This window comes from Neovison vison, chromosome 5, assembly GCF_020171115.1.
Source record: "Neovison vison isolate M4711 chromosome 5, ASM_NN_V1, whole genome shotgun sequence".
NCBI classification, from domain to species: domain Eukaryota; kingdom Metazoa; phylum Chordata; class Mammalia; order Carnivora; family Mustelidae; genus Neogale; species Neogale vison.
Window position 1 is genome coordinate 774,137 of NC_058095.1, and position 14,530 is coordinate 788,666.

The 14,530-nt window shown below is 61.8% G+C and overlaps 1 protein-coding gene across 1 annotated transcript; it reads left to right on the forward strand.

Moving 5' to 3' along the window:
* The first annotated feature begins 855 nt into the window (after positions 1-855).
* On the forward strand, positions 856-13,710 carry SECTM1 (secreted and transmembrane 1). The gene is made up of 7 exons (XM_044250321.1): positions 856-899; positions 9,062-9,213; positions 11,312-11,413; positions 11,768-12,079; positions 12,823-12,879; positions 13,069-13,229; positions 13,515-13,710. The coding sequence occupies exons 2-7, from the start codon at positions 9,129-9,131 to the stop codon at positions 13,524-13,526; spliced, it is 729 nt and encodes a 242-aa protein (XP_044106256.1). The 5' UTR covers positions 856-899; positions 9,062-9,128; the 3' UTR covers positions 13,527-13,710.
* Positions 13,711-14,530: the final 820 nt, after the last annotated feature.

Here is a 14,530-nt window from a genome sequence, read left to right on the forward strand (position 1 = left end):
GGACACCAGCCAAACCTCCACACGAGCCTCCTTGCTCCCTCTCCCAAGACTTAAGGAGAAAGTTTCTTCTTAGTGATTTTTATAAGAACCACGTGTGCACGGAGCGATGAGCAAACCCTCACACCCAAAGCTGCTCTGTGGCTCTGACCCCGTTCAGGTGCCCCTCGGGGACGGGTCTCCTCGCCCACGCAGGACCCTCCGTGGGGATAGGCTGGGAGGAGGGCCGCCTTCTGGCCGGGGTTCGTGAAGAGAGTCTGACCTTCTCCCAGCGGGCCTCCACTGCGCGCTCCTGCCCGCAGCCCAGGGGCACCTCCAGATGAAGTGGGGCGCCCGCGCGTGAGACAACTCTGGGCCTTCGCACGCTCCTGCGGGGTCTCAGCGGACGCGGCCGGCCCCACGCGAGCGCGCACACACCGACGAGGACCGCAGGGCCCCCTGGTCGCTGCGGGGAGGCCAACCCACGCACCCCAAAGGAGCATCTGGTCAGCTTTCCGGGAAGAACGCCCCCGCTGTTTTCCTGTTTTCTTTAGGAGGAACGTCCAATGACGTGTTTTTATTTTTATCTTTTTTTGCAGTTTATTTTTTCAGGGTTCAAGAAGACTCCTTTTTCACGCACCCCACCCCGTGCCCCACGCTGGTGCAGTGTTTAAACAAAGACAAGGTGAAGAACTACCGAGAAAGTCGTGAACCTCTTCTGTGAACCCAGGGCGGTTCCCAGGACTCCGGGCTTCCCCGAACTCGGGGTTTCCTTCCCGGCGGCGCGGGGTCCCGGGGCCTCGCTCCCGCCGCCTCCGCCCTGGCCCCGCCCCGCCCGAGCGCCCGACTGTCCTCCCGGCCTCGGCGCGCAAACGGCGGCGGCCACGGGGCCTGGAGCAGCGGCGCGCCGAGCCGGGGCGCAGGTGAGCGCGCGCAGGGGTGGGGACGCGGGGGACGCGCGGCCGGCGGCGGCGTGGCGGGGGCTCGCGCGGCCCGAGGGCTCCGGGAGCGGGGATGGAGCCCCTGGGGCGCTGCGCTGACCCGCGCCCGCAGACGTGCGGCCCCGAGGGCCCCGCCGGAGCGCGTGCGCCAGGGGACCGCGGGCAGAGGGTGCGCGCGGCTGGGGAGGAGAAGGGACAGAGGCCGCAGGTCGCACTGGGGACCTGCCTCCCCGCGGGGCCCACTCTTGAGAGGGCAGGGAGGTCGCATCTCGGGGTCCTGCAGACTCACACTCACTTTCGTGGACTCACACCCACGATACGCGCACACTCGCTCTCACACCCCCATAAAAGAGAAATGAGCCGCCGGAGACGTCCCCGACCCGACCCGAAGGGACCCCGTGCCTGCGAGCCGGGAGAGGAGCTGCCCCTTCTCATGCGTCCCTTGGCATTTGGTTTGGCAGCGATCTCCGACTTCGTGCATCACCGGCGGCCGGTTAATGAGCTGCGGCATGGAAACCACTTTCCAGCCCGGCCTGTGGGTAGAGGAGCCCAAGCCCCTGGGAGGCCTGCCTGTCCCCCAGGACTGTGACAGTGAGGGTGGGGGGAAGATGTGCTTTTGGCCCCAGGGCCCAGGGGAGGGGGCTCCGGGAGCTGATGTGGGGAAGAGGGTTCTTGGAGCAGGAGGCTTGGGAGACAGGAAGTGTGTGCCGGCCCAGTCCCCAGGCCTGGAGGACTGTACTGCCCAGCGGGGACCCCTCCCAGCCACAGCTTCCCCTACTCCTGCTCAGGCTGGGGGTCCAGAGCCCTTTCGGTCACAGCGCTGGTGAGAGGCTCTGCCCGCTCAGACCTTACCTCCTGCACAGGCTTGTGATCCCTGCCGCAGGGGAGAGAGTGGCCTCTCTTCGGGGCTGTGGGAGCACCCGGCCCCCTCCCTCAGCTTTCCCTTTTCCCAAATCCGGACACGCACTTTCCAGATCATGTTGAGCTTTAGAATATGGGTGAGGTTCAGTTGGGTGAGGCCTGGAGCGGACGACCAAGAACCAACTCTTGAGACGTCTTTGGTGCAGAATGGTGGTTTATTAAAGCCCGGGGACAGGACCCGTGGGCAGGAAGAGCTGCCGCCCCGGGGGTGTGAGGGGTGGCAGGTTATGGGGTTAGGGGAGGTAAGGAAAAAAGGAGATTTCGGTAGAACTTTCATAAGCTAAAGAGCTACGGGATGCGGTAGGGGAGGCCTTGCCCTTGCCCAGGTCGCTGTCCCCTGCTTAGCAAGGTGCGGACATTAAGACGGCTGGGAGGTCCCTAGAGAATGTCACGTATGTCCCACCGGGGGGGGGGGGCGCTGCAGGGCTCAGCTTCTGCTTTGTCCTCAGCCACCCGGCTGTCCCCTCATCACTGTCACTGACTCCCACGTGTGGATAGCTCCAGAACCCGTGAGTCGCCCTTTGTCGGGGACCCCCAAATGCCAGCTGTGTCGCTCCCTCCCCGGCAGGCAGACGCATCCGGGGCGCCCACCAGGGCGAAGCCTGCACCGCGTTTGTCCGCCCGCCGCCCGCCCTCCTGCTCCGCTGCTGCTGTCTTCCCGCCTGTCCCTTCCCCGTCCCGTCCCGGTCTCCCTCCCTCTGGTTTTCCTCTCCCTTGCTGTGCTGGGAAGTGAGACAGTTCAGGCAGGGGGAGTGAAGCCGCCACAATTAAAAGACACACTTGATTTCGATAAATGAGTCATTCTTCACACACACGTATGTCCCTAATCCTGCATGGAACTTGGGCTACAGATCTGCTCCTCGCACATACCTGGGTGTCTGTACTGTGCCTGGCGAGCCCAGAGAGGGGCCTGTGTCATCAGAGTGAAGTTTCTCTGAGCAAATTCCCCAGAACAGCCCAACACCTGTCCTTGGCTGAGCTTGAATCCGACGCCAAACAGCTACGGAGGTGGGGTCAGGTCAGCCAGGGCTGGGGGCAGGTGGACACAGTCACCGCTGGGAAGGAGGAGCATGGCTCAGCACCGGCAGCCACCCTCAGGGGCCTCCAGGACCCAGGCACTGAGGTCTGGAGGCCCAGCTGGCCTCCCCAGCAATGAGCTTTGCTGGCCAGGTACTCGTACTGGGTAAGGGCTACCACCCAGAGATGGCCCGGATTGGGTTCTGTTCCTCACAAGACAAATGAACAGGCAGAGCCAGCACACCAGGAGGCAGGACTTATAAATTACTTTCTGTGGGACCTCTGCGGCCTTTGGCTCTGTGCCCCGAGAGTGGCCACCTGTGACTCATGTTCAAAAGTGCAAAGTCCCCGGAACCACATGCAAACGGGACTCACACGACCTCCGGCCCTCCCAGTAAAGATGGGATTCCCCAGACCTGGGAGCAGGAGTATCGGGAGAGCCAGAACCGCGCCGTGAACAGCGAGGGGGAATCCCGCCTGGCTCCCTGCCCTGCCCTCTGGTCTCTGGACTGTTCCGAGGGGGAGAGGCCGAGCCAGGGAATGCCCTCATAGATAAGCCCAGGGTTCAGCATTGGCACCCATGCCACCTGCCCGGCGGAGGCCCATGCCCCAATCCAAAAGGACGACCACTAGTCAGTGGTAAAAGCCAGGTGGTGCCCAGGACAGCTGTGGGAGTCCCCAAAGGCTCAGGGCAGCAGGATGTGCAACAGGACATTGGAAGCTTCCCAGTCTCTGGTCTGGATGCCCCGTCTCTGGTCCGGATCCCCCGTCTCTGGTCCCGTTCTTTTTCTTTTGAACTTTTTTTTTTTTTTTTTTTTTTTTAAAGATTTTATTTATTTATTTGAGAGAGAGAGACAGTGAGAAAGAGCATGAGCGAGGAGAAGGTCAGAGAGCGAAGCAGACTCCCCATGGAGCTGGGAGCCCGATGTGGGACTCGATCCCGGGACTCCAGGATCACGCCCTGAGCCGAAGGCAGTCGTCCAACCAACTGAGCCACCCAGGCGTCCCTTTTTTTTTTTTTTTTTTAAATCAGCTCCACATCCGATGTGGGGCTTGAACTCAGGGCCCTAAGTTTCACGCTCTACTGACTGCCCCCCAGTGCCACAGGGACTGTGATGGAGGGTGTGATGCCAGCCCAAGGTGAGCAAGTTTGGAAGTGAAAAGGGGTGCAGCCCAGGTAGCCCCTTATCCTAAGTGTGGAACCAGGGGACCCCACCAAGAGGCGGGACCTCTCCCAACATAAGGAAAGTGTGGAGAGGGGCTGAGAGACGCTGTGAGCGAGGCGAGGGCCGTCAGAGCCTGGAGGAAGGTTCAGAGGAGGCGGAGGGCTTTGGGCAGCGGGAAGAGAAGCCTGGAGCCCAAGCCAGTGCCCATCCCAGGGCCCATGTCCTCAGTGGGCACAACATCCGGCCTGCCTTGGAGGACACAGCAGAAGCTGGCCAGGGGCTACGGGAGGACGCCGGTGGTGGTAGGAAGTCTGGGACACTTCCTGGCTTGTTGTGTAGACAGTTCAGTGCACATTAGAAAAGCATACATAGAGGGACGCCTGGGTGGCTCAGTTGGTTGGGCGGCTGCCTTCGGCTCAGGTCATGATCCCAGGGGCCTGGGATCGAGTCCCACATCGGGCTCCTTGCTTGGTGGGGAGCCTGCTTCTCCCTCTGCCTCTGCCTGCCTCTCTATCGGTCTGTGCTCGATTGCTCTCTCTCTCTCTCTCTGACAAATAAATAAATAAAATATTGAAAAAAAAAGAAAACAAAACAAAAACATACATAGAAACAGCACATCTAACCATCGCTGTAGATGCATGTTTCTTTTTTTTAATTAATTTATTTGACAGACAGAGATCACAAGTAGGCAGAGAGGCAAGCGGGGGGGGGGGAGCAGGCTCCCTGCTGAGCAGAGAGCCCAATGTGGGGCTCGATCCCAGGACCCTGGGATCATGACCTGAGCCGAAGGCAGAGGCTTTGATCCACTGAGCTACCAAGGCGCCCCGTAGATGTGTATTTCTTAAGGTGAGGTCAGAGTAGATAATATGATTTTAAAAATTAGTCCATGTAAAGTAATTGTTAGGGTTGGGGGATGCATGGTGTGTTAGAAACTGCCGAGGTGGGGGCCCGTGAGGCTGGCGGGGCCGGCGCCGGCTGGTATGCTTCCCTCAACAGATGAAAACCTGCGAGCAGAGGTGAGCAGGCCAGGACCGCCTGGGGCTCGGGGCACCCGACGCCCCATCTCCTCCAGGGGGCCGTGCCCCGCATGAAGATGGCCAGTTTCTCCCACACCAGCTGCCTCGTGTGACAGAGGCGAGGCTGCCTGCCTTTCACTTTCCTTTTGCTTGTTGGCACACCACACCCTCTCCAGGTCCCACCGGTCAGGTCAGCACGTGTGACATGCACACACCTTCACGGCGGTGACCGGCTCTCTGTGTTGCCACGTCCAAGGGAGGACCCGAGGGGGCCCTGGCGGGGAGGCCGCTCAGGTCCCTGGGGCTGAGCACCCGCCGTGCGCGTGGGTGTCACGGGGTCCGGGAGCCGGCAGGCATCCCAGAGGACCCCGCAGAGATCGGCCCCAGCTCTGGGTGGAGTGAGGCCCTGGTGCAGGATTGCGCAAGAGCCCATTCGTGTATTTATTCTCAGTCAACATCCCGGACGGTTTCATTGGAACTTGAAACGTGACTGTGAGTTTATGGAGGAGAGACGCCCGGCAGCGGGCAGGACGAGGCCTGATGGGGGAGGTTTCAGGGGGAAGGGCTCTGTATAGTGCAGACTGTGGGCACCTCCTGCCGTCCCCTCTAAGTCCTGAGGTCGCACCCAACCAGTGCGGTGGAAGTACCCGCACGTCTGGACGGAGGGTGCAGCACCCCATCTGCTGGGCATGCCGCGCACCGGGCCACCAACCAGAGGCTCTGCGGCTCCCTCAGCGCCTGGGTCCAGCGGCCGCCCGGTGCCATTCTGGTTCCCGTGGGAATCCTGCCCACCGCGCTGGGGACACCTGCCCCCTAGTTCCGTGCGCCTTCACCTCTCACACGGGGCCGGAGCCTGGGTCAGCGCCTGGCCTCCCTGGAGGGTGCTCACCTCCAGCCAGAGGACAGCTTGGCCTGCCTCCCCCCGCCCCGAGACCGGGGCACCCTGGCCCACATCGCAGCACCGGGGAAGCGTGGGCACCCGAGGCGGCCGGAGCTTGGCCAGGGGCAGCAGGGAAGAGAAAGGTGCACCGAAGCCCAACAGGAGACCGCGCTGGGGGAAGCTCTGGCCCCCATCCCAGGCAGCGACCCTGGGAAGCTCAGCACGGACTCGAGGGAGCTCCAGAGGCCCCCGCGGACTGTTCTCCAGGCAGGAGGACAGAAGTACCGCGGGGCCTGCCTAGGGTTTCCTCCACGGCCAGGCAGAGGCCAGACGCCACAGACGGGGCTGGTGCTCAGCTCGCATAGTGACCCGCGGCCTGAATCGGGGAGGCCGGTGCCCGCGCAGAGCTCTCCCTCAAGCTGGCACAGAGGGCTCTGGCCGCGGGCCAGGAGAGACCACCGGCATCAGCAAGGGTTCCTGGGGCCAAGGGGAACGATTGTGTCTTTTCCCATTTCAGAAGATTTCTGTCGGGGGTGAAAGAAGGAAAAAAATGTGTGTCTTCTAATTGAAGCAAAGTTATTTTGTAATAACGTTTGGGAGCAGCAGAGCAGATCCTATCTGAGGTGCCAGGAAAAGACCCACAGAAAGTTTCGGTTCCTCTTCCTAAAACCCTCCGTCCGCATAAGCAGCATTTAATGGGAGTGAGCTGTGCGTGTCTGATCTTGGCGGCGGCAGATAGGCATCAAAACCAGCAAGGCTGCCACGGGATCGCCTGCAGCCGTGAAACGTCCGCGTCTTCTGCGTAATTCAGAGCAGATTCCTTCTGGCGGGACCGGGCCAACGCCCCTCCCCCGTCATCAGCAAGTTCTGGTTTGAAGAAGAAAATTGATTTTGGTTACGCTAATAATATTCTCGTGGGGAAACACACCTGCAGGGAAACGTAAACAAAGCAGAGCGGAGAGCCTGCCTTCCCGGGGTGAGCACAGCTGGAGTCTACGTGGGGAGTGGCGGCGTCCCGGGCGAGTCGCCCACGGTTAGCGGCGGGATGGACGGCCCGGGGGGGGCCACGCGTGGGATGTCTTGGGCGCAGCCCACTTTCTTGGAAGAAAGTGTGGACCCTGTCACGCGACGCTTGCACAATGGCCTTGAGGGGATTCGTGATTCGCACGTGGAGGTCCAGTTCGGTGCCCGTGGATCCCCCACGGTCTGGGAGGTCTCTGGAAAAGGACACCTGAAAACAGCAAACAAGTAACACTTCTCGTAACAAAACCGTGACTTTCAAAGAAAATACGGACGACGCAAACATGTAGAGTCTTGCTGCTCCAGGAATAGTCCGAAGAGAAATGTTGGAGCAGGATCACGTTTGCCTTGCGGGTGCCACTTTGTTTCTCTTAAACACGAGTTACAGCCCCGTAAGGAGGAGACGCTGTACCCCACAAACGCAGGCAGACTTTGCGAAGGCGGCGGCAGCATGGCCCCCCGATATAGTGGGTGGGGACCCGACCAGTAGCTTCCTAAGATGCTGGGCACATTCAGTACATCAGCCAAAACCCTCAGCCGCGGGGACTCAGGGTCTGTGACACACGGGCCACTTGGCTCAGTACAGGTTCTCGCCCCCGGGAGCCCAGAGCCCTGTGTGGACTGCGAGAAGGAAAGCCTCCATCCATCAGCCTGGCCGAATGCACGTCCTTCTGTCTGTCCCTCCTTAGCTGTCTCTGTGGAGGACCGGCCAGCTCGGGCCAGCCCTGAGCCAGTGGGCACAGCCTGTGCACAACCCCTCCCTACCCTCCCCGGGAGTGTGGCCGCCTGGCCAGAGCCCCATTGGGCTGGAGGCCAGGAGCCCAGGAGCCCAGCAAGTGGTTTGCACTTTACATTGTTGAAACTCTTCTCACCTCAAATTAGATGTTTCTTTCAAAAGCTGGATCCGGCCGTTTTCCTTTCTTAGTGGTTGTACAGGGCAGGGCAGGCCTTCTCTCGCTGCTCCAAGGGTTTTCACAGACCACACCAGGAGACCCGCCATGAACCCCGGGTTTGGCTGGTGGGGTCAAGGTGGGAAAACACGCCTGCCTGCTCAGGCCCCCGGGGGTCTGGGGAGCTACGCGCAGCAGCACGGAAGCGGGTGCTTTGTGGCCCTGGTGGGGCTGGGATCATTCCTCCCAGCCCCACTCCCCGGACTGGGGTCAGGACTGGGCCTGGTCACCAGTGGCCCCAAGTGTCTGGAGGCCATTAAGTTCAAAGTTTCCTGGCCCTGGTGCCGCATTCCCCCCAAACAGCCGAATTCAGGCAAAACTGTGGAGACAGGAGGAAGACCAGGGGTTGCCAGGGGCCCGGGGAAGGGGATGAGCGGCTGGAGCACAGGGTTCGGGGACACAATGACGGACGCAAGCCATCACGCATGTGTCCGGATGGCCCTTCCATTCGACACACGAGTGAGCCGTGCGGTATGCGAAGCACGGACTTCGGGCAACGCCCGCGCGTGTGCCGGCTCACGGACCGCGACGCATGTGCCACCGCAGCACTCCCGTGTGTCGACTCTGCACTCCCCGCCCAAGTTTCCCGTCAATCTAAAAATAAATATATAAAATACAATACTTTCAAATAATTTAATCAGAAAAATGTCACATTAACAAAGGCCAAGAGGGTTGCAGAAGCCCGAGGGGGCGCTTGCGTCCAAGGCGACGGAAGGCCGCCTTGTGAGTCCCACAGGAGGGCTCCTTTGCTTGATAAGAGCCCGACCCTAAGGACGTCTCGAAGGAAGCAGGTGCCCCCAGCCCAGGAAAGGGCGAGGGTGGGGAGGGCAGAGGCCTCCAAGGCGGTCTCGGGATGGTGTCAGATCCCTAGTGGGCGTGACCCGTGTCCACAGGAACACAATTCAGGCCAGTTTTGCCCATTTATCGTCATTATGGTGCTGACAGCAGGGCTCTCTCCCAGTGACGTCCCTCCTGGCTCGTCCGTGTTTCTTGTTTGTCTGTCAGTGGCCCGCATCGCGTACATTATAAAGGTACAGAGAAGGTGTAGGAGAAGAGGCCTAGCAGGACTCTGGCCTCCAGGCACAGCTGGTCAGGGAGGAGTTCGGGACTGCTACCTGTTCCTGGCCAGGCTGCAGCCCACAGACTTCCGATCCTGTGGCTTTCCTTCCTCCAGGGAGTGTCCCAAGAACCAATGAAGAGGACACAAGACCCCTGAGGCCTGCCTCCCTGTCCTCCTGGCCATGCTGACCTTGACATTTGCCCTCTCGGTTCCCCAGATGCTACGGATTGTCCTCCTGGTCACCTCCCTGAGTGCTCAGAATGGAAGTAAGTCTCAGGATGCCTCCCTGCATGCTGGTGGCCCAGCAAGGGGTTGGGAGTGGGAGGCAGGGGTGGGAGGAGCAGATCCACATCGGGCCCAGTGGGACCCAGGCCCCAGGTAGAGACCGTGACCTTCAGAGGGGCTGGCCCAGCGCTCCTGGACCACAGTGGGATAAGCCAAGTCCTCCCCCGGATGGCAGACAGGGGTTCCCCGCTCCAGTGCCCAGTGATGACCATCAGAACACGTAGGGGGATGGCTAAGAGCGTGTCCAGTTTCCATGGGAAAGAGGGTCGGGCCCGTTAGTGACAAGTGCTGTGGCCAGAGGAAGGGCAGCAGGACAAGTCTGAGGGTTCTCTGCCTCTGCTCTGGTCCCCGATCCTCCTTGGGCCAGTGGCTCCAGCATCACCTGGGAGCTCGTTAGACATGCAGACTCTTGGGGCGCACTCCGTCCTGCAGAATCAGGCCAGCCTCTTGCACACGGCCCCAGGGGAGGGCAGAGTAGATGCCAGACCCCAGGGCACCTCAACCCGGTGGAAGAAATCACAGGCGGAGGGAGCATCTTTGCCCCCCCCCCCCCGGCTGCTCCCGGGTGTGGTTGGGGCGGGGTGCCCCCGGCTGGGTCATCAGCACATCTGGGATCAGTGGGAAACCCATGAGCCGCAGAGGCCCGAGGCTCCCAGGCACTGGACAGATGACGGCAGTGCTGCCCCCCGCCCAGTTCCAGCTCTGCTGGACTCTGACAGCCCGAGTCAGCGCCCCCCCCCCCGCACGTGTGGTGACGGCGCGGGCATCCAGCACGGAGGGCTCTGTCTGGCCTGGGTCCCCCGCCCGGCGGCCTCTCTGTAGGTGGGGCAGGGGGTGCCTCAGAGTTGTTTGAATTTCTGTGCAAGGTGTGTGTTCATGCAACACCTTGACAATTTTGTAAAGATGCAGAGAAGGCATTTTATTTTATTTTTCTATTTAAATTCAATCAGTTAACACCGAGTGAACTGTTAGTTTCAGGGACAGAGGGCAGTGACGCGTCGGCTGCTCACGACGCCCGGTGCTCCTCACATCCCGTGTCCCCCTCGGCGCCCGTCACCCCGTGCCCCCGGCCCCCCAGCCCCGGCCCTCCAGCCACCCTCGGTCTGTTTCCTGTGGCTGAGGGTCTCTTACGGTTTGTCTCCCCCGGATTTTGTCTTGTTTTGTTTTTCCTTCCCTTTCCCTTTGCTGCTCTGTCTCGTTTCTCAAATTCCTTGCATCAGGGAGATCCCATGATGAGCGTCTTTCTCTGGCTGACTTATGCACTGAGCACTTGCAAATGCAAGATTTCATCCTTTCTGATGGCTGCGTCGTGTCCCTGTCCTCTACAGACCACGTCTGCAGAGAAGGCATTTAACACCCTTCCTCAGGACAAACCCCAGCTGCTGAGGGGAACAGCGGGGAGACAGGGTCGGGCTCCTGCTGCGGACAGGCACGTGGAGGTCTACGTCCACGGAGCTTTGACCGTAGCCACCTTCTGGAACCCGGGCAGTTTCCTGCCGGCTCCACAGCCTCCCCGAATCGAGCCCCCCCCCGCCCACTCTGGTGCCCGCTGGCCCGCGCCCGCTGGCTGAGCCGCCCTGGCCAGCTGCACAAGGTGCAGGCATGGGACTGCGGCCTGGGAGGGGCCCACGGTCCCCACACTCTGGGTTTGCTCAGGCTGGTGCCTGTCTTGCAGAATTTCCACCTCACACACCCTCTGCTGTGGGCTCCCAAGGCCCCTGCCACGCTGTGTGGACTCGGTGAACGGTGGGCTCATGCAGCACACGGCATGCCCACAGCTCGCGCCGCTGTCTGGCATCTGTCCACCTGTGCCTGGTCCCCGGTGGAAAGTGCCACAGCAGGACCAGGAGGGCTGGGCCGGCTAGCTCATGTCGCGCGAAGCCCCGACTGCCGTGTGCCGGGGCTCTGGGTCCCTGTCGCTCAGAGTTCGCTCAGACTGTGCGGTGAGGCTGGCGATGGGTGACCATTCCAGGACTCGGCCTCCCAAGATGGTGGGGCGGGTTCCACGGCCAGCAAGGCAGGCGGAGGTTGGGGCCCATGCTCGTGGCTTCTGACGGTGGCTGTGGCGGTGTCCTGCAGGAGCGGGGAACCTTCCTTGTGGAGTTGGGTGTGCACGCCTGGCCCAGGAGCCTGGGGACGGTGAGGCGGCTGCAGGTCTGGCCACGACTGCACAACACTCCCGTGAGTGCACAGAGTGCGCACCCTCCTTCTCCAAAATCCGCCTGCAAGGAGGGGGTCCTGGGGGACGTGCCCGGGCCTGGTGACACGCCACACTAGCTGCGCGTGCGGACACACACGCATGCACACACACGCCTCCCCGCTTTTACTCCGGTGTTTTTTCCCGCTTGAGGCACACGTGCTGATCTGTCCGATGGGTGGGTACGGAGCTCCTGCGTCCTCCAGCACCCTGAGCTGGACCTGGGCGTCCCTGGGCCCTCATCTCATCACTGTCCCTCCCTCAACCCCAGGGAGGGTGGTCAGTGAGCGTCCTGAGGCCCCGCCATGACCCATGTGTGACCTGTCCCCTGCACGCAGGATGGGACAACCCCACCTGCACCGAAGGAGTGGTGTCCGTGCACCGAGGGGAGCGCGCCGTGATGGGCTGCAACATCTCCAACCCTTTCCTCAGCGTGGCCGTCTTCCTGAGCACCCCCGGGGCCAGTGTCCAGACGCTCTTCCGCGTGCGGTCCCCGGGGTGCTTCTGCCGGGAAGGGTGGCAGCTCCAGGTGCAGGGAGGCGAGGCCCAGCTGGTGATCGACAACGCCAGCGACTCCCAGACCGGATGCTACAAGTGGCACCTGCAGGGCCTGCAGAGGAATATCAGGGTCACCACACTGAACGTTTCAGGTGAGGACGGCATCTTCGTCCACCCCCGGCCCGCCCCAGGGGTTTTCGTATTTGGGAGGGGCCGGGGAGTCGTTCTTTTCCCCCCAAAAGTGCCCAGGGCCCCGGGATGGGGCCCAGAGAACGAGGCCTGGGTTCCAACAGGGCAGAATGAAACGAGACCCGCCTCTGCTCCTCCAAGGACCTGCGCCACCAGGGGGTCAGGCGGGGGCTGCCCTGCCCAGGGAGGAGGCGAGGCCGTGCGCCTCTCCCGCTCTGCCCCAGGCCCCTCCCTCTCACCAGCTTGGGGACGGGGGGTCCACCTGCAGCCCCTGCAGAGTTTTGTCTGCCCCCGCAGGGCCCGATGCCCCATGATGCCTCCACTTCTCCCCGAGCCGGTCCCCCAGCCTTGCCCTGGACACTGTCCACCTGAAGGGTCCGGCGGTCCCCGCCCGACCAAGGCCTCCCCTCCAACCAGTCCACACCCATGCCCCCTCCCACTGCCCTCACGTGAGTGGTTCCTCACGTCCCCTCCACTTGGAGGGGCGCTCCCCGTCCCGCGTCCCCTCCGGGACACTGCTCAGACCCACAGGCAGCGCCCGCCCCACCGGTTCCAATCACAGTCCCCCTGGGCCGTGCGGTGGCTGCGAATGTGGCTGAGAACGGTGCCCCGGCCTGGCCAAGCCCAGGGAAGGGACCCAGCGAGCCTTCGGGGACTCCTGGTACCCTCCTCTCATCTGATTCTTGGGCCTGGGGGGCTGCGTCAGGGGCAGTGTCCCAAGACCTGAAGGAGAGAGGACGTCTGCTCTTTGCAAATCCCTGCGGTAGGTGTTCTCACCCTACACCCAGGTCCCCCCGGGCGGTCCCCATCCTCCATGCCGGCACCGCTGTCCGGCCTGCACACCCTGCCCCTGCTCCCGGCCCATGGGGGTGATGTCTCCCTCAAGGGTGCGCTAAGGCAGCCAGTGGCTCCTCATGGTGAACAAGTGTCCCCCTGCCCCTACTTTCCACAGGCCCGGAGACGCCGTGCCCGCCCGAGGCCGGAGACCCGCTCACGGAGGCCCTCGTGGTCAGCAGCGTCATCGGCCTCCTTTTCCTGGTGCTCGGCGTGTTAGCCTGCACCAAAGGCACAGGCCCCCCGCGCTACACCCCCCGGAAGTGCTCAGGACCTCAGGTCTGAGGCCCTGCGCCTAGTCTGTGGGCTGGTGGGGGCTGGGAGTCACCTCGGGGTCATGCCCGAGGGCACACGCCCCTCCCTCAGAGGCCCCCCGCTGGCAGTGGCCGGTGCCTCACTCCCGGTCAGGCCCACTGGGTCCCCAAAGCACTCATTTGTCCCAGGACACCCTGGGGGCAGCACAGAGGCTGGACTTCCGGCTCCTTACGGGAAACCTAAGACGCGGGGCCCAAGTGTGCCCACACATTCTGACTCGGCTCTCATCCCTGCTTCCCTCCCCTGGAGAGCTGGTTCTGAACTGGCGAACGGAGGCCTGTGAGGGGGCGATGAACGGGCCTAAAACCCAGAGCCGGCCCCAGGAGTCCTGCCCACTCTGAGGACACCAGCACCCGAAACCCGCCCCTCAGGAGTGGAGCCCCACGTGTCCCACCTCCACCCAGCTGACATGCGGCGGCGGCCGACAGAAGCAGGCCCCGTCCCTGCCTCTGGCACAGGAGACCCGCGCAGCCCTTCTGCCCAGAGGCCCGCTTCTGCCGGCGCCGAGGAGGGAGGGGCGGGAGGGGAGGGTGTGGCCCAGGCTGACCCCACGAACCCCAGCCTCCCACCCCTGTCTCAGACCCCCCACCCGCCCCCGCAGCCCCGGCAGATTCTCTGGTCAAAAATGGGAAAATCGGGGGGAGGGTTATGGACACGGGGGAGGGTATGTGCTGTGGTGAGTGCTGTGAAGTGTGTAAACCTGGCGATTCACAGACCTGTACCCCGGGGGATAAAAATATATTTTATGTTTATTATTTCAATTTTATGTTTATTATTTAAATTTAAAATTTAAAAAAAAAAAAAAAAAAAAGGAAAATCTCAGGGACGCCTGGGTGGCTCGGTGATTAAGTGTCTGTCCTCAGCTTAGGCCAGGATCTCAGGTTCCTGGGATGGAGTCCTGTCCAGCGGGGAGCTGCTTCTCCCTGTGCCTCTCCCCTGGCTTATGCTCTCTCTCTTCCTCTCTCAAAAAAATAAAAATCTTTGGGGCGCCTCGGTGGCTCAGTGGGTTAAGGCCTCTGCCTTCAGCTCAGGTCATGATCCCGGGGTCCTGGGATCGATCCCCGATCCCCGGATCGGGCTCTCTGCTCAGCAGGGAGCCTGCTTCCTCCTGTCTGTCTCTGTCTGCCTACTTGTGATCTCTGTCAAGCGAATAAGTAAAATCTTTTAAAAAAGGAAAAAAGAAGTCTTAAAAAAAAAGCCGGGAGAAGAAATCTGAAACATTTGACCTCAAAGAACCTCTCCCTTCTCTGCCCCATTGGTGCCTG

Bases quoted from the DNA above. Each gene is read 5' to 3' on its own strand.
- SECTM1 (XM_044250321.1), top strand. From the start codon at position 9,129: ATGCTGACCTTGACATTTGCCCTCTCGGTTCCCCAGATGCTACGGATT. The intron at 11,414-11,767 runs GTGAGTGCACAG...CCCTGCACGCAG, and splicing joins CACGACTGCACAACACTCCC to GATGGGACAACCCCACCTGC. The intron at 12,080-12,822 runs GTGAGGACGGCA...GGGCTGCGTCAG, and splicing joins CACCACACTGAACGTTTCAG to GGGCAGTGTCCCAAGACCTG.